Source organism: Spea bombifrons, chromosome 7, assembly GCF_027358695.1.
Source record: "Spea bombifrons isolate aSpeBom1 chromosome 7, aSpeBom1.2.pri, whole genome shotgun sequence".
Taxonomy (NCBI): Eukaryota; Metazoa; Chordata; class Amphibia; order Anura; family Pelobatidae; genus Spea; species Spea bombifrons.
In genome coordinates, this window is record NC_071093.1 from 34,027,109 (window position 1) to 34,053,333 (window position 26,225).

At 39.5% G+C, this 26,225-nt stretch overlaps 1 protein-coding gene and 1 pseudogene across 2 annotated transcripts in view; one reads left to right on the top strand and one right to left on the bottom strand.

Moving 5' to 3' along the window:
• ERBB4 (erb-b2 receptor tyrosine kinase 4) overlaps positions 1-26,225 on the top strand; it is a 350,674-nt gene that overhangs the window by 251,675 nt on the left and 72,774 nt on the right. For both annotated transcript variants that reach the window (XM_053471691.1, XM_053471692.1), the window contains exons 4-8: positions 6,542-6,667; positions 18,184-18,249; positions 21,420-21,538; positions 23,480-23,621; positions 24,564-24,677. In XM_053471691.1, coding sequence (XP_053327666.1) covers positions 6,542-6,667; positions 18,184-18,249; positions 21,420-21,538; positions 23,480-23,621; positions 24,564-24,677 — 567 coding nt within the window. The remainder of the gene's footprint in view (positions 1-6,541; positions 6,668-18,183; positions 18,250-21,419; positions 21,539-23,479; positions 23,622-24,563; positions 24,678-26,225) is intronic.
• LOC128502490 (uncharacterized) lies at positions 4,429-4,596 on the bottom strand (annotated as a pseudogene).

The window sequence follows — 26,225 nt, forward strand, 5'->3', positions numbered from 1 at the left end:
GCTCAGTGAACAATGGGATATCATCCAGGGTCATTCTGGGACTAGAGGAGATGCATACTCATTCTGACATCTGTGAAAATGTTTTATATACATAAAAAGTATATAACCGGAGCTTTCTGGGAGAGAAGAGGTTAGCCCTTTGAAGTATAGCTTAGATAACTGGAGAAGACATTTTTCTAGCCCATTGGAATCACTTATTAGATGGTAAGCTCTAGTGTCACTCTAGTTCACTTGAGAGCTCCGTGAATGGATTGGACTTGCTGTGAAACATCTGTTGTACAGGCCAAGACTCCATAAGAATCTGTCTCTGCTGTCCCGGTAATCATCACCCACTATTTGCACCATAACATTTCAAGCCTTGGGTAGCAAGAGCCCAGATGGCAGGGACATAGACGGATGATATCTGTCCCCATCCCACTGACACACTCAGTGGAGCACGGCTGTAGATCCATCCCAGGGGAGCATAGAACAAGTAGGGCAGATGGCACAGGTGACATGACGAACTTTACAATAATGGGACAATGCCTCTGAGGTATGAGTTTCTAATGGTTATAATTCATCTTTTTATTGATCTCCCACTCTAAAGCTAGGACAGGTTTAACATGTGCTAAACCAAGGGGCTTACATTCTATTGGCAGTGCTATAAGTCTTACAGTGTATTTACAATATATATATAGTATTAGCAGTACTCCAAAATGGAATGTGAACCACCTAATGTTGTGTCTTTAACCACAACTTTTCCCTCTCCCACCCCAATACCTCTCTCCTTACCACCTCCCCAATGCCTAACATTGTTGGCTCAGGACAGGTGGTTTCCTGGTGGAGGGCAAATGTTAGTTAACCATTAATAGGTAATCATATATGACCATGGGAGTAGTAGCTAAAAGACCAGCATGTACCTATGCAACATGAGACCTTTAATTTACAATAGCTGAGGTGATAAAGATTAGCCACGACTAGTCTACAATCCCTATAATAGTATAGTAGTAGTATACCCCCAACCTAATCTACAGTTACCAGCTACTATTCCCATAATAATCAACTAGCAATGTTGGTGGCTCAACAGCATGAGAGTTGCAGTCAAAAAAAGTGTATGTTGTGATTTGTGTAGTGTAGCATTCTCAGGCATTAGAAACCAACTCTATGTACTGTAATTACATTTCTCATGCTGCTCAGCCAACCAGATAGAGAGTCATGAGATGCGCATTCCACAGATATAAAAGCTAACCTAAGGAACTCCGGTTGTACTCACTTTCTCATGGTACTTAACATACCAGTCTGGCTAAAATTTATGGAAATGTAGTCCAGTGTTAATATGAACTACCACGTGTCTGCAGCATACAAACTGTTTCTCTGCACAGGCGGGGACTCTGTACCTGTGAAGGAGCAGCTACTAGAACAAAGGGGGGTAAAACCAGCTAGAGGAAGAGAACAGACCTGACAGCAGGGGGTGTACTGAATAAAAAAAACCAGCCTACTGTTTCTCCCTCCTCTGCCGCTGCATCCCTGGGCCTCTTTGAATTTCAGGGTGGGGGGTGCCCCTTCTTGCCCCCCTCCAGACACCCATGCAAATTATATATATATATATATCGTTAGATATCAATTGAGTAGTCTGTGTTAGAGACATTAAAAATGTCATACTGAAGAAGTCATTCTTATAGAAAACAGCAAATAAAAGGTTAGTTGAAATAATATAACCTATATTAGTGACAGTCACTCTTTTTTGATAACCTCCCTCAAAGTGACAGCTACATTTACTATACTGCCCAAGTAACCAACAATTATATCTTGTCACAATGTGAAGACCAAGCATTCTAAATGATCCATCATCTTATATCAGGGAATGGCGAAGATGTATCTCACAGCTTACATTATACTCAAGGTCATGCTGAGTTGGCTCCATATTACAAATTAAGAGGTTATATCCCAACTCCCACGACCTGTCTCCTTCTCTGTCTGTATTAATGGAGCTCCCTATTAATATTAGGCTGACAGTGGCTCCGTCAGTTCATTATTTTTCTGTTTCATTCCCATCCTTGGCAAGAGAGACAATGAAAGCAGCATTTCCATCTTCACTGCAGGAATTAAGACGCTGCTGTTTACCTCAATGTATTTCTCCTTTCTCCCCCCGGCAGGGGAACAATTCAAAGTCAGACTTTGTTGTTTTTTTTTCCATGGGTTTGTCAAATGGGATTTTTTCCAGGGACACGATGACAGAGTGAACTCGCCTGTCACATCTGGGCTGGTGCATCTGAAGTACGCCAGCAGAACTTTGCGTTTTCCATCTGTTGCTTGCTTGTAAACCAATTAGGTAGCGTTTTACAACATACATATATAGATAGGCTGGATCGCAGTGGGACAACAACACAATCATTTCATTTATCAGTCTCTTAACCACAAATATAGAGAGGACTGGGAACAGACGCTGCACTGAATTTAATAGACCAAACAGCCCTGCTGTGTGTTATAGGGCTCTTTCGACCGCAGTTTTATATAAGCTGCAGGTTTTTTTAAAAAAAGCATTGCAAAATCTAGATAAAAAGTAGCAGTGAGAAACATTGAGGCTTCCCAACAATTTTTGTAGGAAAAAGTAGTGTTTATATGGTTGCCATCAGAATACTGTGTCCCTTGACCTTGCTGGGACTTGGCAAGGCTTTTTGCTTGTCCGCACTGAACAAAACTCTCGGTAGTCTTATGTACGTTGTGCTGCAATTATTTATAACACAGTTGCCCAACATTAGTCATCAATACACTGCCAATGAGCAGGGTTTTCAGTTGATTTTTAGTTTCTATACTAAAAATTGAGTTGTTGCTGAATTATGGTGACGGGATTTTTTTTATAGACCATTTAATTTGTAACTCACTCACTACAAATGTATGGTTTATCAAATTATCTGTCTTGCTCTGAGACACCGGAGGGACGCACACTCCCATGTCTTCATGATGGTCTGTATGATGGAAATACCAGGCATAGGGTGAAAACTCCAGTGGTAATATTTCCCCCTTACCCACTGTGATGTTGTTCAAATGGTAAATTAAGATACTGGTCTGCGGTCGGGCATCATGTCCGATAATTTTCTATTTCACGCAGACTTTTTAAACCCAAAGAGCTGCACATCAAAATGTAAAGCAATTTGACTTGTTTAAAAACTAGATGGATCAGTAGCCATACAGTCCATTCAGATACACCAGATGAGTTATCGTAACATAAAAATAGGTGTCTAGGTATAGAATAATGACAAGCTTTCAAAAAAAATGATGTGCGAGAGAAGTAGCTTTGAAGGGAATGTGTAAATATCACTAAACTCAGATGACATTCATGATATTCTAGCTCGAATTAGGCGAGTTTAAAGCTTCTTATACCTTGAAATGCGGCTTCCGCTTCCTTGGCCATTACTGTGTGGTCACTGAGCTGAAATATAGAAGGTTAAATTCCTCATTTTGATTATTACAGCACACTGCCCTCTCTGTCCTTCCTTAATACAAACCTGACATTTTAGATCTGCACAGCCCAGCTCCTCGGAAATCAACTGTGCAGACAAACGAGGAGGCTTTGAAAGACTGGCTTCTGTACCGCATTGTAGGCTTCGTGAGCGGGGGGGGGGCTCGCGAGGTTGTGGCTGGTTAAGTGGATGCCCTGTTGAGTATTGCCGTCGTCATAACCACTGTTTGAGAATGGGCATGGGACTTGCAATTTATGTGTGTCAGAACCATTATTGTAATCATGGAGACCCAAGTCATGTTCTAGACCCTGGAACTAACAGTCTACAGGATCAGGAAAAAATAAAAATCTGTACAGGAAAAGCGAAAGGGAATGAAAGAAGATTCCTAAATGTATTCTGTCTGGAACCATATAGCAAATTTCTCCTTTTTAACTACTTGTACTACTACAGTTATTTCTGCATAAAACGTAACATGTACTAGGTAGGCATCCTTACCACTATTCCCACAATCCCAGCAATATCCTACAGCTCTTGGTGAACCACAGCTCATTCATCAACTACCATATACTATTCAACTGTAGATAAATTACAACTCCCTGATCCCCACCGAATCATGGAGTTGATGGCCCACAATGAAATGCTATTAATCATTACAGTTACAGCTATTTAAATCAAACACCAAACTGATTCTTTATTACCTCTGAGGTCATCTTGATTAATTTATTGACAATGCCAGCCGTTCCACCACTAAGTTGTGTTATTAAACCATGTTAAGGCTTGTGCGTTTTACCCGATTTACATTAATGACAGTATAGCTGGTATAATGTAAGCAACTTCCTGAATTAGTTTCTAAGCTTTGTGTCTCATTTTGAGCAGAGGGAACATATTAAATAATTAACTGTTTAATTAAAGAAAAAAAGAAACCTAATGGCTTTTGGCAGCGCTTCTCTTACTGGGTCATCTAAAGAGTTTACCTCTTTTTTTTTTTTGGTGCACCAGTCCTAGAGGTACTGCAACTTCAGGTCAATGCGTGGAGTGGACAGAGCAAGCTCTCCTTCCATCTCCCTGTTCTAAAAACCCATTTAATAAATGGGACGTATCAGATATTAAACTGATACCACACTTGATCTTAGCCAAAAGGCCGAGAAGCGATAGTTTACCTCTTTTTAACTCTGTTGAAAGAATGAATGTTAGTCCATTGTTCTGGGTAATTGCAGCCTAGATATTGGCACTCGATAAGTATTACATGATCGGATCAAGGAAACAATAAAAATGTTTTCTGGTGCCTTGTGAAATATGAGATTATGTTCTGCTTTGTGCCTGCTTTATAAAACATTATTAAAAAAAAAAGTACCATGCAATTATAAAGCAAACCAACTGCTCACCTGATATTGGGTAACATAAACACTCTAATACTGCATACCCAAGAGATCTGGAATGACATATGAATTGTTATATCATAGTGTATAATGGCTAATTCATACATCGAATAAAAATGTAAATGAATGTGTTAATCAGATCAGTGATTTGGAGAAATAAGAATAGATGGAGCAAAACTGGGTGCCAGAGACACCAAATGAGTGAAAGTAGTAGGTGATATAACTTGATGGCAAAATATATATATATATATATCTCTATATATATACGATAAGGTGTTGTTTCCAAACAGAGGATGATGACACACAGAACACAATTATAATTATTGATGATTAATAAAGTGTCCATGAATGTTCTGTAAACCAGCCAAAGGACAAAATAATCTATTTTATTGCCAAATAGTTTCATGGCTATATGATGAAGTGCCCATTTTTTGCTTTTGAAGTAATCCTTCCACGAAGTGTATATATATATATGAGTGATATTGTAACGACGAGTTGGGTTCTAGGGACAGATGGGTTATTTCAACAGTTAAAATTTGCCGATCGGTTTTCATCTGCTAATCTGCTGTGAAATCTACGGCAGATGATATGAAAAATACTTCTTTTTTTAAGCCTCTTTTCAATGGTAAAGATCAAGATTTCCAATCATATGTTTCCTAGAAATTCAGTTGTCCCTTGATTAAATGAATATATAAAGACGACAATGCAGCTTATGCATGATCTGGTAAGTAATAAAAACATAACCTGATTTTTGCTATTATTAAAATTAAACTAATGCGATTTTAATTTACCGTATGCAAAAAAGCAGTATGGCTCTGCACGAACTGGAATATTAATGTGTTTGATTAAACAGAAAACTGTTCACAGAAGCGTGGAGCATTTTTAACCACTTGTTTTTACAATACTGGCTGATGAGGGAGGATTTGATGACACAATCTGATTTAGAGTTGATTAAATATTAACTGAAGTTTGCCATTACTGTCATGCGTAAAGGTATTTGTGTTATTGTGTTATAAGCTGGCAGCATCTACAGGTACAAATCAAGAGGCATTAGGGTCATTATCCAATGCAACATGTCTGTTGGTTTTAGATATCCTAGGAACCGTGTCATATAATGTCAATGGCCAATGCCAAGCGCGAAAATATACTTTACACGCTGTAATAGAAGAATGTGCCCAATATTTTCCTCTTTTCAGATGTTTCTAAAAGCTTTTCTGGCAGCAACTTCCTGATTTATACCTTACTGCCTGTATAATTTATTTAAAATAATAGAATACCTTTATCAAAAGCATTTAATGAAGCCACTAACTTCGCCATACAAATAATGTTGGTCTTATGCCAAATCAATACTTGATCCAGAGACTCAATTGTCATAACATCACACATGGTCCACTATCAGACCTTTCAGATTTAATATCTTACCCCTCCCTATTTGGTAACCGTTTGTTCGTGAATAACGATTTGGCTTTGAAAGACAACCAATCATGAAATTGTTGCTTGTAGCATAGAAGCAGCAGTGATTTTAAGTGAAGAATAGAGGTTCTCAATTACATATAAGGAGGTTAATTCACTTGCCATGTAATTTATTGCTATGTATTGTGTGTGGATGAGGCTGGAATATTATGCAAAGAAGGTCACATTAGTTCCTGTATTACATTAACAATGGAAATGTACAGGACAATGCATTTATTGCTGATATTCTTTCTCTTTTCTTTATAGAGATCCTGAACGGAGGCGTGTATCTGGACCAGAATAAGTTTCTCTGCTACGCTGACACCATACACTGGCAGGACATTGTACGCAGTTCCAACGCTACCCTTTTGCCGATGGCCAGTAACGCAGAATGTGAGTTTGCTCATCATTGTGGAAAAAATGGCATTCTGGAAACAATTCACAACAGTGTGTATTTGCAAATAGCCAAACTTGGCTGTTTCATTTTGTGAAGCTCTGGTCTAATTGTCAGTGTGGCCGCCATATTAATTTCCAAATGGAATGTCCTGTCTTACGTTAGAGGAGAACAACATCTATTTTCAGTTACTACTGAAATTTCACAAACAATTAACACTGGTTTGAACTACTTCAACCTGTTGTATCTTTTATCCAATGTGGATGATCATCAGCAACGGTTGTGAGAGTGAAGCCGCAAATTAATTTATGAAGTCAAGCTAACCACTTGACGTAGAACTGATTTTCCCTCAGGTACCATCATTTGCAGCGGAATCAGCCTATGAGCACACAGGGATCTGCTTACCACACTGACATTATGATGCATGCGCCACCTCTCTCGTTAGCATTATTCTCTGCTGGCGGATGATGATCTGCAAAAACATGCAAGAATAATGAAATATATGTTTCTCTGGTTGCATTAAAGGGAGAATCCTCTGCCATGCATTTGCCTTTTTCTAGCTTCAAGACTTGTAGAAAATATGTCAGCTAAAGTTCCACAACTCACTAGAGAGTGTGGCTGTTGGATTGAAGATCTGGACCTTATTGTTTTTTTTAGCTAAATAATGCGTATTACAAAATAGAGTTAATATTAGACTTGTGCATTTGTATTCAGGTGAACATGAAAACAAACATGAAGGGTGCGTTTTCGGTGTTCAGCCCGAATACCAAACATACGAACATGGCGGCGGCAAAACGTAGATCAAGACACACAACACGAAGAATCTTCGTGTTCCTCTTCCTTTACTAATCTCCCTGGTCCCTTCCCCATCTAGCCTACCTTATCTATGCATCATCACAGGGGTTACCTGGAGCGGAAATCCGTAGGTTCGCCGTCAATTGGTAGATGGTAGAGGAGGCCCCTGCTGGCAATCAATAACGTTGTTCTTATGGCCCTTTAACTCCTGAAGGCAAACCTACGGATTTCCGCTCCCGTTAACCCCTGCGATGCTGCATAGATAACAGGAACGGAAATCCGCAGGTTCGCTGTCAGGAGTTAATGACCTTTAACTCTTGGAGCGGGGCCTCCTCTGGAATAAACCAATTGGTCCGTTAAAGGATCTATTGGTCGTTCGTACGGACCTTTAACTCTGGCCAAGTTGCGGCACCAGGATTTTAAGTCTGTACGAGCAACTCTATTGGTCGCCAGCAGGGGCCTCTTCTGGCATCAACCAATTGGTTGATGCCAGAGGAGGCTCCTGCAAGCGACCAATAGAGTCACCTGCATGGCTCTTTAACTCCCGACGGGGAACTTGGCCTGTCTCCTGACTGTGGAACTTGGCCTGGGCTCCCCGCTCCAAGAGTAAAAGGTCTGTACGAGCAACTCTGTTGGTCGCCAGCAAGGTGCTCATCTGCGATCAACCAATTAAATGCAATTTATTGGTTGATGGTAGATGAGGCCCCTGCCAGCGGCCAATAGAGTTTCTCGTACGGACCTTTAAAATCCTTGCACCAAAGCTGCTGCGTAGTGCGTACCACGTAAACCCCACGTTAACCCCCTTTTCCCTATGAAGACAAACACGAAGAGTTGGCCGGCGCCCAAGTCTACTTTATATGCATCCTTCATTGGTGTGGCTGCATGTGGCTGTCCCTTTAATTTGTGTGTTTTTTAACTGGGAGTTGGGGGGGGGTGAATAAGAGGCTTGTGTATTGTAAAGGATGCATTAGTACATTTAGCGTCTATCTTTGCAGCAAGAGAAAACTAGTCCCATGTTCTGTTATTAAGGCATTTTATCACTTTGTCTTTAGTAATCAACTTGTGTGTGCACATAAAGTGAACCTGCTAGCAGGGTCCATGCCCTCAGCCTGTAAACTTGTCATGATTGTTTGATAGGATGCAACCTTCCAAGTTCAACAGAGAATATAGGAAGCTATGTAGTTTTCTGTTTAGCTTACCTTCAGCTTTAGCTTACCTTGATCCACATTACTAGCAACCTTTTAATTTATTGTACATCATGTAAAGTATCTTCAGGAATAATTAGAATTTAAGCTACTTTGTTTTATTGGAATACTTTAATGGGATGTCCAAATGGATTCAACAAAATTTTTTACCTAGTGCCATAATGTTGACCTCTACGCTCTGAGGAACCGCATTTATTGAACATCATGGATTTTAAGTCATAATATCATGGTGGGGTAATCAGATGTTAAGAAAAGATGATCTTCTGTGCTTAGTTTATGAAAGGAGAAGTAATTAAAGTAAATGCGGGATGGGTTGCCCCTCTGCTGATTCTATCACTATTTGATTATATGACCTCCTTCTTGGTTGGGCATAATTAGTATTATTAATACACAAGGGCTCTTAGGCACTAGTGTTCCTGTGGAGGTATTATTGTTCGTACCATTAACAATGATCCTCGTAGCTGGGTGTTATGTCTGATGACAAGTTTAATAGCCCTTATGCTTAGTTTCTATCGCCTGAGCAGTGTTTTCGTGCTGCCACTGAGCTAATATCTTGGTCCACGTGTGATAAGTATTAAGTGCCTGTTCTGCCAGTAGCTAATTGTAGCTGCTTGTTAATGCTTTGTGAGTAGAAACATATTAAGAACTGACATGTTTAATAGTGTAATGACGCATATTTTTGTTTTTTCTTTTAAACGTCAATATGAACTATGTGGATGTATGTATTTGCATATATATGAAAGCCCTTTATTGCTTGTCCCTCCCTAAGACCCAATTCGCTTTGTTCCATTCTTATTCCATCTAGTTCATCTTTTCTAGAAACATTTGGTGAGTATGAGCACATCCAGTGGCATATTTTGGCCTAGGGCACCAAGCCCAACGAGGAGACAGCCACTCTGCCGCAATGGGTGCATCAAGCTCTGTATAGTGCCAATGCTGACCGGTTGCAGGGGGGATCCTTGATTCCCTAACCTGACCATGAACACAATGGAGGACTGTGTCAAATCAGCACAGTCCCCAATAGTTACTTCCACCTGGCCCTGTGAGTCCTTAAAAGATGCAGTGATTATATATGATGTCATATCCCATCACTTAGAAAAAGGTGGTGTGCTTGACTCTGCAGTCTGGTCAAAATCTCCACATATACACAAAAAAATTAAAAGGGGACACACACCCTAAAAAGCATTTACATCAAATTTTGGGGTGGTTCTAAAATGACCAATATGTTTATTCAACAAAGCACCTATGTTAAGCAGACTTCAGGGTTGAGCACCCATCCAACTCTACAAGTGTCTCAATGGTGTCCATAGAGGTCTTTAAATTGCACGAGAGTCTAAGTGGGTTAAAAGGCAACCCAGCCCTACTGATTCAGTTCCATGGTCAGCAATACATAATTGTAAAATTAGAAAGGACTTGCCAAGATTGGGGACTTTTACATAGCGGTGGGTTAGGACATATATGGCCATATAGTGTGATGGAATGAATCCCCAATACCTACGCTTCAGATACTAGGCTTTGTTGTTACAATTGCTTAAAAAATCTTGGTTAAAATTATTATTCTTGCCATGCTTCTTACCAACCCCCCCCTAAAACATAAGTTTCACTCTTTGGTCATTTGAAATGTTGTGCGGTATTTTATGGTAACGCGACAGGATATATTGTAAAACCCACAGCAGTTTATGTAAGAACAAAAAGTGTGAAATTCATTCATCACAAGTCCTCTTTCAACCATTTCTATCCTATAAAACGATGTCTTTGCATTCACATCCCAGCAACTTGCAGCTCCAGAGAAATCTAACGATTTGTTCGTTTACCAAGGCTTTCACTGGCCTGAAGTTAACTTTCCCAAGAAGCCTATGTGTAAAGGAGCTGCAGATGGCAAACATACTGAACGAAGCAGAATAAAACATGATATTAAGACTAATTTATTATCTGCAAATTCATGTCATATTATAGCAGGAACATTCTCGGCAAACTGTTCACTTGTCAAATGGCTGTTTGCAGTTGAGCCCACAGCTTTTCAGATCCAATTAGTTACAGAAAAAGCAATCACGGGCGAGACACAGAACCTTCCCATTTGTCTTGTCTTCTGAAGGTTGATGATGTTGTACATGGGGGATAATAGGTGATTCACAGCTAGAAGATATCTACTGATGTGCCTGACATAAAGGACTAATAATGTGATAAGTCCCTTGTCTTTCCTAACAATCACCGTCGAGACACAAAACCTTCCCCATTTTGTGTCCCTTTGCTTCTCATGTATGGTACAGGTCTGTATGCACAGGATTCATTCTAGAAGCTTCTCCAATAATATTTTATTTCCTGTATGTTAGCAAATATTTCTTGACACTAACAGCCTTTCGTTTTCCCTTATGTTATAATTCTGCACCGCACAGCCTCGTTCATTTTTAAAAAGGCTTATTATTGCATGTTTTCCTACGTTCAGAACCGGAATTTCATCCCAGCGCACTCGTTATGAAACAAGTTTTTAGAGGTAATTGCCATGGGCTGGACAGGGTGGCAAGGGGGCAATTGCTTCCCAGGTCAATTTGAATACAAAGGCTCTCCCAATTTGACATTTCAGTGTACTCTGGAATGGCAGCTCTAAGTAGGGTTACAAAATATGAAGTTATCTGATCCAACACTAAAAACACAACTACTAGCAGGCTTGGGGGGGCATAACATACTAGGATGACTACTCAGAAGTCTTCTGGGGCCAACTAGGGACAGTGTTTAGTGGTTTGAGGGTTTAGGCATGAAGGGAACAGGGAGCACGGGGAAAGTGGGCATGAGTAGGGTTGCCATCTTTTCTTTGCAAGAGTGGATATCCTGAAGTAAACTATTAGCCCAAACAGTGGTTAGAACCATACTTAGTGCTTGTATTTATTCTTATGCCTAGAAAAAACACACACTCATAGATGGATAACCCCCCAAAACGGTTTGGCTTAGTTCATTGGTAAAAATAAATATGTTTTAACAGAATTGTGTTGATGTGGCTTATGCCACCATATCCCTCTTTTTTCCACTCCATAAAAATCATTAACACTATACATGTGTTTAGATTGACAGTTTATTGAAATACAGTGTAATTGCTGGCTACCTGCCTTATTTATATGTGTAAAAGATACAGTATGTCTTTATCTCAGTCTGTCACTGTGTTGCTTTTTCAGTCTCACTCTTACTCACACTCTCATTCTCTCACTCATGCTCTCTCACACACTTTCTCATGCTTTTACTCATGCTTTCTCTCTCTCTCACATGCTCTCAGTCTCTCTCGCAATGTCTCCCTATCTTCCTTTGCCAACCGCTCCCACATTATTATTATTATACTTTATTTATAAAGTGCCAACAGATTCCGCAAGCTCTGTTCTTCAGACTTCTGCTTTAGTACTCCCTAACACTGTGTCCCGGGGATTGATGCTGTTCACTGGGATATAACGTCATGGAAGCCATGCACACAGCAGGAGAGAGCTGAAGCAGAGGTCTGAAGAAACCAACCACAACCTGGGGCACAGGACTTAAAAAGAAGACAGCAGAGGGAGAAAGGTAAGAGATTGGGGAGAAAGTAAGGTAGATTATAATTAGAGAAAATGGGGATGAGAGATAAAGAGAAAAGAGAGGGGCAATGAGAAAAACGTTAATGGGGAGATAGTAAGAGAGATAGGGATGGGAAAAGAATAGGAGGAGGGATAAAGTCCTGTGGGTGAAATGGCAAGTCAGTTTGTGAACTTGGTGATATAATATGCTCCATAATAACTAGATGGAGTTGAATTGTGGTAATTATGTGGGTTGGGTAGGTATGTTTTTCACAGCTGTGCTAGAAGGTGTCCCTGGAATGTTGACTATAAAACTATGCTGCATATACTTGCTTTATTTCCCAGTACCCAACCTGTACCTCCAGCTCGGCACCTATTTGGTGGAGCCAACCTTGCTGGTGTATGTTATATACCAATGTACCAGTAATAAGGTTTCTTAGCCTCCATCACATGTACCCAAAGGTTTTTTCTGGCAGGGCTTCGGGGATTCTTCACTATAAGGCACTACTGGTATTCGTAAGGAAGCAAATTATATATGGGATACGTGTCAGATTGGTAGGGAAAAAAATACTTGGTTGGGAGCCAAACACCCCTAAATCTAAAACTTTCTGAACACAGAATGCCTATATTTAAGAAGGTGCATTGATCAATTTGAAATATTTTCGCACTATTTGAGTTCAACAATAAATGTATTTAAAAGTAAAAAATAAAGAACTTTATTATTTTTTTGTGCATGTTTCGTGTATGTATTGTAAAACTAAAGACAGGGTACTTCTTGCTTTATAAAACCTCAGCATAGAAGAAGGAACCATTATAAACAGCTAATGGCAGATGCTGACGTGTGAGATTAAACCCCATGAATAACTAAACTATCGAGAGAAAGCTTATTTCAAAGCAGAACAAACCCCAACTGCTCACAAAATTGCAAAGTAACAGCAATAATGCCTGCACGTATCTCCCAGCTTGGGAGCACATTAAATCAAGGCTGAATTGTCGGTCAGTCTGGACTCAATCCTACTTAATTATGTCCTTCAAAGGTAATGTACTTTTTTTTGTGTGTGTGTGTGTGTTGGTTATTGTAGCGTTTACTGTGCTGCCCCATGTCTTCGCAGAGGCGTGAGATGTACAGAAATTGTCTGAATCTTGGAAAAATTTAATTTGCTGTTCTTATGAGCAGGAGCAGCAGCAGTGGTCAAACATGAGAAGCAGAAAAGAAATCATAACAAGAGAAGGAGAATAAAAAATCAGGATTTTTTCAGCTGTCAGATCTTCTATTGAAGGCAGCGTTTGCAAATCTGAATCAGTGAAATGGTCTATTACCAGATCTCGAGACACCCAGAAGGCGGATCTCTTCTATACTCACAATGAGGAAAGAAGAGACAGAAGAAAGGTGTCCTGCATACCAGTTTTCAAATTACCTATATATTTTTTCATCCACACTCTGCGTGTAACGTTCATGTTTTCTGGTAGGGGTTGAGGAGAATGGAAAAGAATGGACTTCAAGAACATTTTATGGTTGCATTTTATTGAACTTGTGCAGAGAGACCTTCATATTAAATGTATAGAAACAGGTATACCACCCTTACCATCCTTAATCCATAATGTAACATACTAGACATAGGTCCACACGATATGATACTAGACTGTAGTGTATTCCATACTATCGCATATTCAATTTTTACCCATACCATAGCTCTCATGATTTCACAGACGGAGCCAAACAAAAGCCCATGTACTTAGTAGCCGAAAACTATACCCATGTGTTTCATAGCCAAAAACCATGGTCGATATAGTATCATCTCATTGTTGAACTACAGTCCATAAGATACCAGACTAATGTATATACTGTATATACTACACAGAGTCAGCGTAATAGGACATTTGTGACTGTCAAAACTTTTCATGAGAAGAAATGGTATTCTCTTTTAACAAACTCATTTTCATGAAACAGATCTACTGAAACATGTGCAGCCAGGGAAAGCGTGTATGCCTTTAAACCACTTAGTAAACATGAAACAGTGTATAACGAATGATTCCTTTACGCTGTCTCTAAAGTTAAGGTCAAGGTGTCTTCCGCATGTCATTTCAATATCCAAAAGACAGATGGGAGCATTAGAGCATGCTGACAGTAGGTTGAGACCTTTTTTCCAAAGACCTTCTGTTTTTGGCTCTTTTCCGTGTTGTCACATTGCATGGATGTGCACATGGCTGGTATTGGCACTTTGTTTAATTTACGCATGTAAATGAATACATTCCTGAGACCTTATAACGGCATTGTAGAAACTGAGCTGTGTGAAGTAATGTCGTTTTTATTTCAGCTTTCTGTTGATATAGATCGGTAATTCACAATATAATTTGAATTCCCCGTAGTAAGGCACTATATTACATAATCGATTATATCAGATTCCGGTGAAGGAATGGATTTATCGAGTTTCAGCGCAGAAAGCAGTACACATTATATGCGTGTGTGTTGGTGTTTTTGAGCATATTGTATACATACGCAGCATTTAAACATTTTTCTTATACGCCAGAGACAGTCCATTGTATGCTAATTCAGCCTGCGATTCAGTGTTGTATGGCTGAGTGCTATCACAGATTTTGGGAGGTGGTATAGTCAAGAAACACAAATAAGGAGATTTGCACACATTTTTGAAAATGAACCTTCTAGCAGCTTGAGCGATCAGAAGATAAACACAGAAAAGGCAAGGATAGTGAATAATTCCTTTATTTTTTTCCTCCTGGATTCACAAAGAGAAGGCAATGAATCTGTAGAATTACAATGGGGAATGTAATACAAGGACAGGCAAAGCGTTGCCGGAAGGCCTAGACGAGCAGCTTCCATGTAAAATGCTATCTTTCAGCCTCTTAATACTCATCCTCCATTCTCTTGCTAAAATGACATTTTCATTCAGCTAGGCTAGGTCTGTTTTTTTTTGTTCTTTTCTGGATCTTATTTTGATTTGTTTAAAACTTTTACCGTATTAACTTTCTTTCCCTGTATGAAAATTGAAAATATCTTGTTCTATTCTCCCGAATATTCAGTTAACTCCTTCACTGAAAGTTCAGTTACTATTTAAGTGACAATGGCATAGTGATACCAGCATGTCCAAATCTTTACAGTAATATAACACCCTATGTAACACAGATGAGATAAATGGGAGTATTATTAAGAGTTAGGATTTTCTGTAATTTCTAGTTTACAAAAAGAGAAGATTAATATACAGTGAGTTTTGCCTACTGGAATGGAATCAGTACCAGAGACAAATATATCATAGATTGCATTGGAAATAAATGGGATAAAAATATGTTAGGTCCAGATTCTGAGATAGAATTCAGTTCTGTTGTTATAGATGAATATATATATATACAGTAGCGATCAGCCCTAACATTATGACCACTGACAGGTGAAGTGAATAACACTGATAATCGTATTATCATGGCACCTGTCACTGGGTGGGATATATAAGGCAGCAAGTGAACATTTCGTCCTCATAGTTGATGTGTTAGAAGCAGGAGAAATGGGAAGCGTAAGGATCTGAGCGACTTTGATGGCTAGATTACTGGGTCAGAGCATCTCCAAAACGGCAGCTCTGGGGGGTTCCTGGAGGAAAAGTGGTGAGCTGGCGACAGGGTCATAGGCATCACAATTTGTTATAAATCAGGCTGCCTAGCCGCGGAACAGTCAGGATGTCCATGCTGACCACTGTCCACTGCCGGACAATGGGCAATGAACATAAGAACTGGACCACGGAGCTATGGAAGAAGGTGGCCTAATCTGATGAAAAATTCTCATTTTCTTTTATATCACGTGGATGGCCGGGTGTGTCGCTTACCTGGAGAACACATGGCACCAGGAAGCATTCATGGAAGCCCCACCTCGCAACTTACCGGATCTCATGCTAAGGTCTTGGTGCCATATATCATAGCACACCTTCAGAGGTCTAGTGGAGTCCATGCCTCAACGAGTCAGGGCTGTTTTTGCGGCAAAAGGGGGACCTACACAATATTAGGCACAATATTGGTCAAAATGTTATGGTTGATCGGTGTATCTGGCATTCATTATATGTATCATATGTATGGACGAGGGAAAAAAGGGTATTTATAATCCAGGTTGGTTTCAGACAGGCACTGGCTAAGAGTGCCTTAGGTATAGCATTATAGTCTAACAACCACTTTTACTGCTATCATGGACCGCCAGGGGAGCAAAGATGTCCTCACTATCCCCCATTATACCACTGTGATGAACAACTAGCGGTATTTAACGAGCCTTTAAACTGCCTCAATAGACTTATTTTTGTAGCAAACATTTTGGCTGTTTTTCAAGAGTGAGCGCTCCCTGCCCTTCTGATGAAGTACTAGTGGACCTGGTGTTTTCCTAGGCAGTCGTCCTCAATTGCTTTTGTTATAAATCAATTTAGAGTCATTAAGCGCTGCAGTGGGTTCCAGTAGCTTCCTAATAATAATTATCATTATTACTGATTAGAGTTGTATTATTTGAGCCAGATGGAGCCTCCCCCGCACCTCTTTTCCCCACCCCCCTTCTCTCCACCCTATCCCGTTAGAAAGAAATGATTATGCATTATGGTATAATCAGTTATTATCGAAATAAACAGATGGCCTTGTGACAGGAAATTATACACAGCTAAGATCACTTCAGCACTGTTTGAAAGTGGAAGCTTTATGCGGGTTATACATTGTTGACAGAGGAACAAAATATTATTATTATTATTAGTTATTTTTTTTATATAGCGCCATCATATTCCACAGAGCTGTACAATGGGTTGTTATAAAATACAGTTCAAGTAGTTAAAAGGGGAGTAAGAAGAATTATTTCTTTAAGAAGATTTTTTTATATATATGTTATTATAATTTTACTTTTGTTTGTTGTTTTGTTTTTGCACTGTCCCCAGTACAGTATGGCTCGAGATTCCTTTGAGGGGAGCTCTCATACATTTTTTTATGCCAGCGATGTCATGGTGACATCACTGGGTTCTCAATCAGTTTTTATTTACTCTTTGTTTATTTCATTTATATTTTTCCCTTAATTTCTTTTTATTAGTTTTTTTTTATTTTTTTAAATTTTTTGGGATGTAGGGAGAGAAACAGTTATTCTCCCTATCATTCTGAGGGTTGCAAGATTACAACGTGATCATCAAGCAGCACTCCATAGACCAGCATTAAAGATTATTATTATTATTAATATTATTATTATCAGTAAGCAGGGGGGCAATAGGGGAGCCGAGCAGGATCTAGAAAGACCCTGCTGAGGTTCTCCTGTCCTCAAGTGAACTTCCGGTGGGTGTCAGCAGGTGGCTGATTGCATGACCAGGCATTCCTTGCATGAGTGTACCGGTGTGGGGGAGATGTCCCTACCACTTCAACAAAGACAAGATGTACCTGTACATCCTAATGGGCTTCTTGCTGCAAGTTTTAAGGGTGTACAGGTACGTCCTAAGGGGACTCAGTGGGTCTAAGGTCAAGCTCTCTTGTATAACATTTTTGCACAGATAAGATTTAGTAATGTTAAACTATTTCTGCTATGTTTAATTTTAAAAACCTAATCCAGTGCATTCAAGACAGATATGCTGGATATCTAGAAAAACAAGAATGTTGAGTTAAAATGCATGGCTTGCAATAATCCCTTGCGTGGGGGTTTTGTTTACTTAACTCAGAAATTGTACAGGTAAAAAAAGAAATTAACAATGCTGAACAAGGCTAAAAAAAGGACATATGCCTGCAAAGAATATCATGCTTTCACCCAGGGGCATTATATATAATATATAATATATAGGTATTATATATATATATATATATATATATATATATATATATACAAAACAGAAAATATATTCAGTAATTTTCAGTCAAAGGGGGTATCAAAATTGGATAGGTTTATGTTTCCTGGTATATTTTTTTTTTGGTAACCATTTCAATTGTTTTAGGATCAAACAAAGATTTGATTACCCCTTTACATTGCAGGTGGGAGATGTCACAAGTCCTGCACTGGACGCTGTTGGGGACCAACAGAGCGCCACTGCCAGAGGTGTAAGTAGCAATGCTATTTCTTTATGAGTTAATCTGAGATAGAGATACATCTAATGGTCACCCTTGGGGCTTACACACACATATGCCACCAAATTTACCACTTTGCTCGGGATTGTCCCGATTTTGACTGTCCAACTGAGCTCTCCACCATTTGCATCTTTTAAATTCACTCACATGATAACCCCCCTACTCATCAGCAGCCCCTATACATTGTTGTTGCAAAGCGATAATGCTCATTATATGATCACTCTAGCAGGGAATTGTGGTTCATCTGCTGTTGCATTTAGGTAGCATTAGGGTCAGATTTACATTTTGGATGCCAATAGGTATTCTGCCAGTCCCGCCAGTGTATCCATAAATACATTTAAAAAAAAATATTATTCATAAGATTATATCATTGGGACAAATTCAGGGGTAACTCAGAAAGTTACTTTTGGAGTAATGTGGGACATATGACCTTTGTCTAAGATCCAGATATATGATCTAGTTTCCTTTGGTGAAGCAGATTAACTCACAACTGCATACGGTGCTTCTTGCTATAATGTTTAAGACTAACATAAATGTTTGCCCATAATCGATAATTCAGAAACATCATGTATTGTAAAGAGAGAACCACCCCGTTAACATCAGATTAGGATGGAGGAACAGGGATTTGGTGCACATGAAATCGAAATTGCTGAAACAGCAGACTAAATCAATCAGGGGCTGCTGGACCCCCTCCCCGCAGGCAAGCAGCTTCTTTAATTAAAATCTGTATATTGCACTAATAACTTTGCATGTTCATAAGTCTCTGTTATTGATTTAATTTGTCCACTGACTCGGCTGCAAAGGATCGGAGCAGTTCTTGGACAACATGTAAAATTAAGAGAAGCAGTCCAGTGTAAATGGGTTAATTTCCCCCAAGGTCCCTACTGCAGAATCGGGAATTCCTTTGCACTGAAGCATTGCTTCTCAAGGCTTATTAATATTCAGCACGTGCCAGTTTTGAATGTTGCAAAATGGATAAAGTCCCACATTCGCACAGTACACTGAATCATTCCATTGTAGTCCCTTAACCTCTTTTATATATTATACGTAGGTCTGATATTTCTAACCCTATGTTAGATGTAGATCATCACTAAACATTTCCTATATTATCTGCTTAATCCCGGTGATATGCCCTGTACATACCTGGGAACTTACCAGGGTAGGCTGTCTGGATATCTCCCTCTTTAGCGGGTGTAGTTTTGTAAAGGGCAGGGTTAATTGTGTGTGAAGGTGGAGCTAGCCTTTGTAGGGTGGGGCTACCCCAGAAAGTCTTAATTGGGCAGGCAGTAGAAGGGAAAAAATGGCTTGAAGTGCTGCTTCCCTGCCTGGAGAAAGAGGAAATTTACCAGGAGACTCAGAGAAGGAGTCCTTGACCCCGGAGACTCTGGGTCAAACCCAAAGAGTTCCCAGGAATGCCCATATGCTATAAGGCCTGATGTATATTGAGAAGCGCAAATTATTCTCTAGCTGGACTGCAGAAAAATACATTAATGTCCCTTAAATTAAACTTAGGGCACATTATTCCTAATAGAAACTGGGCTGTTAGTAAAAAGAAACAGGATTGTCTGGAGAGGGTTGGTGTCCACCTAGTGTGACCCTACTGAAGATCAGCACTAAGCTTTGAGAAAATAGACATCTATCTATTACATCACATGAAAATGTTATGTACATTTGTTTTACTATATAAGTATATGTATCTTTTAGACATATGGATGCACAGAAGGGAACATTATATGAGTGACAGATCAGCATACTGAAATATGTTCCTATACCGTGGGCTTGCAAAGCTTACTGAGTTACATGGATCGCATAAACAAAACACACCCTGTCCATATGGGGGCAGTATGCTCCAGAAGCTGAGGCTCTAACAACACCTACAAATGCGAAAGATTGTGGGGGCTGTTTGTGTCAGTGTCATATGTTTGTCATTAAGCTTGTCACCTTATATAAGTAAAACCTAGAGAGGGAGAGATAGAAAACAGCCAACCCTTTCAGACTCTGGTACACTTCAGGGCTAATATTTCGAATCAGCCTGTGCCAGAAACAAATTACCATCTGTTTAAATAGTAAATGAAAATCAAAAGAACCAAGCAACATTTTGACAGTATTTATTTTTGACTGTTAATGAATTTGTTACAATAACAACCAAGATGGATCTGCCTGCTGTCAATTACTTACAACACATATACGCACATCTGCCAGATTCCTTACTTGTTATTTTTTTCATTATTTTACTTAATATGCCATGTAACTACAACAACTTTAACACCATATACAAAAACTTCTGACATCTACATGCCAGTTGGCACTTCAACAGTCGAAATATGACAAGATTTAGTAGTTATGTATAAATTGATCGGGAAAAGGATATAGCTGCAGTGGTCTAATAAAAAGAGAGTCTTTTTTTGACCAGTAAAGAGTATGATGTACCATCACATAAGCTTTCAGGACCTCATAGATCTCTTCTTCTCTTAATCTGAAGAAGATACTGTTGAGGTCCAAAAAATGGATTTCTTTCTAAATCTTAGTCTGTGTTGACCCAATAAAACACATCACATTTGGCTAAAGGCTCTAAGCTGAAGCTGAACTGGTGGAAATGGTGATTGTTGGTTTTTACCTCTTTGGACCAAAATTGCCTGTAAAAATTGTCTTGGATCAGGGTCTAGGAGCAAGCTATTGCATTTATCTTCCTTTTAAAGCATAATTTACAGGTATCACTCATAAGGTGTCTAAAATCTTATCAGCCACTACTGCCGGTTTTGCAAAGATAGCACCATAGTAGAGATTTGTTATACTTTTTTTGTGGCAGAGTTCTGTTCCCTCCCGTCTGCCATGTATAAAAGGTACCATTATAACTTTTTGGCCAATAACACCTTGAGAACACCAGCGTATACACACTTGACATCTGTGTCACATTGAGATTATATACTGGGTAGCATAAGAGTTTAGGGCCTATGGCCACAGTTAAGCCCATGCCAGGGTCTATGATACTACTGCCCTTTCAGTGTGAATTAAATGTAACAGTTCAACAATTTTGTACCCATCCTAGTACCCAGTTTCATCCAGATCAGCTCTGGTTTGTGTACATAGCATACAGCTTATGTCATTATAAGGCTACATTTTTCTCCTGCTCTCTCTTCTAGTGACGAAGACGGTGTGTGCTGAGCAGTGTGATGGCCGTTGCTACGGGTCCTACGTTAGCGACTGCTGTCACCGAGAATGTGCCGGAGGCTGTACAGGACCCAGAGACACAGACTGCTTTGTACGTTGCATGTAATTTGTCTTTCCACCCACTGTAGCTCTCTCTTCCAGTGATTTAATATTTTAATTCCTGAGAAATCGGCCTCCTCATCCATTTCCCCCTAAACACAGCCCTCTGTTTCGCTCTTTCATAAATTTCCGACCATTCCTGCTCACATTACCCATCAGCCTGCATTAGTCCTGTCAGATTTTATGAGTTTTACAAATAAGAATTTGGAGATACTTGTGTGCTAATGCATATGATTTTTGGCTTTTAGAATACTTTGTAGAATTAAAAATTGCCTTTTAGCACTGCCTCTTAGAATCCCTTACATTTGCTTCATAAACCACTATTTTCTTTTAAACTTCTTTTGAGAAAGTCCTTTGCACTTCCACAATATTTGAGTGAAGTACAGGGCCATGCCTTCCAAGTCCAAATAAACTATACAACTAAATTCATTTTCAGTTTGAAGACCAAAATCACACGAAACCTCTGTATCCCAACATAGAACCAGGGGTTAAATGTGGGCTCTGCAGTGCTTTTAGTGCACAGTGGTTTATCTACCTCCACAGCTGTCCTAGGCCTAGCCTAAGGCAGCACCATTTGCCGCCATCTCCGTGCCGTTATTTTCTACTGTGTGTCAGTATATAAAGGAAGAGTAGCACAGAAGGAAAGTCTGAAGGACTGTGTTGACTCGGCAGCGTCCTCCATAGTGTAAATGGGTGGTTGTGGACACCATTGGGCAGTGGAATTACAGGGAGCCTGGCTGCCGCCCCCCTGGACTTTTCACCCTATGCCTGGGCTTAATCGCCGTAGGCCAGAATATGCCACTGGAAATTCAGGGTATTGGGCAAGGTCTATAAACTCTTAAAGGCTCATTGGGGTAACTTAGATTATATAAGGTTGGCACCAATTATATCTGTTGCTTGGATAGCTGATTTAGTGGGTTTTGGCAGCTAGAAAATATTTAATTGTATTATCACTGATCTGAAATTACCACTTAAGCACTGCTTAGTCGTTCTTTTTTCATTCTGTGATCATGTCATACTTTTGGACAGCAGAGATGTTCTGCCTTGTGGCATTACTCTGATGGAGACAGTACGACAACACGTCAAGATGTACTGCTGTGTTATGCAGTTCCAAATTTTGAGCAACGTTTAGGAGAATCCACTTCTCTATTTGTCCTGTCAAGGGTATTCCATGAATACTATATATACATTCATATAGGATACTGTATCAGTTCCATAGTCTTCCAAACTCTGTGCACCAAATATAGATGCAAACTTTCTTTGCCACTCTATGCACAACACAAAAAGTATTCTTAAGGAGTTGACTGTAGGCTTGAGAAGGGTGGGAGGGTGAGCTTCCTAGCTTCCCCAGGAGACGTCAGCCCTAGGTTTTTCTCTTGTAGAAATGATAACCTCCCCCTGTGCAAATTCAATAGAAAAGAATGTCAGCCCCATTTCCTAATTGGTAGTTTCAATCCCCAGCTGGAACTTAAACGGGTGGCGTAGGAGAGCAGCCAGCCAACCCTCTGAAGTACAGATCATTAGTGTGTTCAGTAGAAATATAGGCAGCATCAACTATTAACCGCTGTCAGCAGTAATGTTCCTTAGCCTGCTCCTGTCAACCACTGTCAACAAAATATTTATTTTTGCTGCTGGTTTTTGGAAAGAAAGAAAAAAAATCGGAACATTTCTCTGTAGAGGGCACTTGGCAGACATGTCACCTCCCTTTTCATTCCAATGCAAAGACTCTGTGTTCCTTCTGTTAGTTAAACTCAAGAACGGTGGGACTGGTTGCTGGGTTCGTCGGGGACACAGACTCACAGGACAATTTGACAGGTGCTGCGCACATAATAGGAAATAATATAAACTAGTTGTTTTTTCTTTGTGCACATTTCACATCGCAGTATCTCAATGTAATAAATTGCACATCTCATTCTCTCTTCTCCTCTCATAGGCCTGTATGAAATTTAATGACAGTGGCGCCTGTGTTACTCAATGTCCTCAACCCAACATTTACAATCCAACCGCTTTTCAGCTGGAACAGAACCCCAAAGCCAAATACACATACGGAGCGTTCTGTGTCAACAGATGCCCACGTGAGTCCAACACAATAAGATATATTATTTGTAGCCTAATTGGCAGTCTGGAGAAGCAGATCAGGGTTGAATTGTGTATGAAAAGAGAATATAAATGATTTTACACAATTTTGTTTGTAACAAATACAAGCTAGTATGTAGAGGATATCTATCTATCTATCTATCTATCTATCTATCTATCTATCTATATAGATAGATCTCTCTCTCTCTCTCTCTCTCTCTCTCTCTCTCTCTATATATATATATATATATATATATAGGAAAATTGATTTCAAATATACTAGCCCTTTCCAATGTATGACATCACCATGCAGAATACATGTATTTCATATGCTACATTGAAAAATACTTTTGCATGGAGGGGTGCAAAAGCAGGGTTGTAAGTTTAACATCCATCTTTAAATCCCCATGTTGAACATCACAGATCATAACACGTAACATAAACTTCATGTATACAAGGTCTGCCTGATTGGTTAAAAGATAGTATCACTTTTTATTGAGTAATCAGCTCCTTTTCAAAAAATAAGCTCCAAGTTTTAGTTAAAATCTAGGTTCAGAACCCCTTGGGAAGTGAGTTGCATCTTAAAAACACTTGATTTGTGTTTGGGATGCTGCACTTGGAAACTTAATTCTTCTGCAATTCAGACTTTCTCCGAGTTGAGTACTCCTTAACTTGTGTTAGATAAGAGTTTCCCCATAATTGATGAGTCTTTTGCGTTGTTTAATTCTCTTATGGAGAATGAAGTTCATTTTAGTCTATAACCGAGATGAACATTTTCTTGTTTGGGAAGTTTTTAAGAATGATAACATTTCTAGGCCCGCTTAATTGGGTTTCATGCATATCCGTTTTATTAACTTGGAGGATATTCCCTCGATTCACCTATTATCAGTAAATTGAGTTTCATTTCCATGAAATTAACCTGTTCCTTTCTTTGTCTACAGATAACTTTGTGGTAGATGATAGCTCTTGTGTACGTGCATGTCCCAGCAACAAGATGGAAGTAGAAGAAAATGGAATCAAGATGTGCAAACCTTGTGCGGGCATTTGTCCAAAAGGTGCATCACCAAGGAGTCTCTGAGAATGGGTTTATAGAATGTTTTGGAGACCAATCAGCCCATCTAGTCTGCCCATTTTTCCAGATATGAGGACCCATACCTTAATCAGTCCTTGGTCTCGCCATATGCCGTCCCATGCATTTCCCTCACTATGTTAGCCTCTGCCTTTTCTGTGGGAGGCTGTTAATCTTATCTACCACCCTCTTAATAAAGTAGAATTTCCTTACATTACATCTAAGCCTCTGGCCTTTTAGTTTTAGATTATGACCTCTTGTTCTAACATTTCTCCTCCTTTGAAATAAATGTCCCTTCTGTACTTTGTTAAATCGCTTTTATGTGTTTCAATGTTTCATCACATGACCTCTCGTCTCTCCGTCAAGCTCCGTAAATATATTGAGATCCCTTTGTCTTTCCTGATAATAAGATGCATTTCGATTTAATGTTGAGCCAATATATTGCGTTCCCAAGGAGGTGACTTTAAAAATCTCATCTAAACAACCATTCCCTGTTGTTGTTTTTTTTCCCCCCACTGCAGTACAGTGGGTTAAAGGCTATACTAGCAGCTTACAGTCTAATTTAGAACTGGGGACACAAGGTCCATCTACCTTAACCCTTAACAGAAAATGCCTTGTGGCACACGAGACATCAGACGCTGAACAGCAGCATAGCTAGTTAACCGCACAATTTAGTACGAAAACACTTTCCGCGTTCGCATCTTGAGACCCAACGCACCAACCATATTTGTTTAAGGGGAAATAAAAGAAACACATAGCTATTTAAGTGACAGATGGCAAGATGTTTGTGATTACAGAGGGAATAGAGCATCTAACTCTTTCAGTTAGAAATTGCACCCTGGGGAGTTGTAAATTGCAACCCCATTAGTGTGAATGTAGGGTTTCCGAGGAAGATGCAAGAAAACTTGCAACAGCGCACAGAGCAATATTAATACCGCTGAAAACAATCAGACCTGACGGGAAGGCTTAACTCTTTAATTCATATAAGACATGAGAATGTATGCCTCGTTCATGCTCGAAAAGGGAATTCAGCAATAAAGTTGCCTCGTAATTATTTCTCGCTATAAACAAGCTGCAAGTGCTAATTATATAAGTCTGGCTGGAGAAATATTTACAAACTAACAATTCAGAAGCATTATTTCTATTAGAATTAGTTTATTCCTGAAGCATTACCATCTTGTGCATGGCTGTTCCCTAAGTACAATGTGCAAATTATGTCTTTACAAGTTTAGACGCGTCGGGCTGGAGGTGAATCTATCACCAAGAACTGAATAGCGATCCTCGTATAGACTGGGTCAGAAACCCCCCAGAATTAAGTTAAAACAAATTCCAGAGATCTACCGCTCCAGATCAATAACTAAAAAAAAATAAAAAATTATTATTAATATTTTTTTACTATTGCAGTAATGGAAGGGTTAATATTGAATTACTTGGATATTTTTTTTTTTTTCATTTTCATTTTCACCGGAACTGGCTTGCATAAGACCAAGGTGGCCACTAGAGCTCATCCACTAAACAATGAGTTGCAGATGAG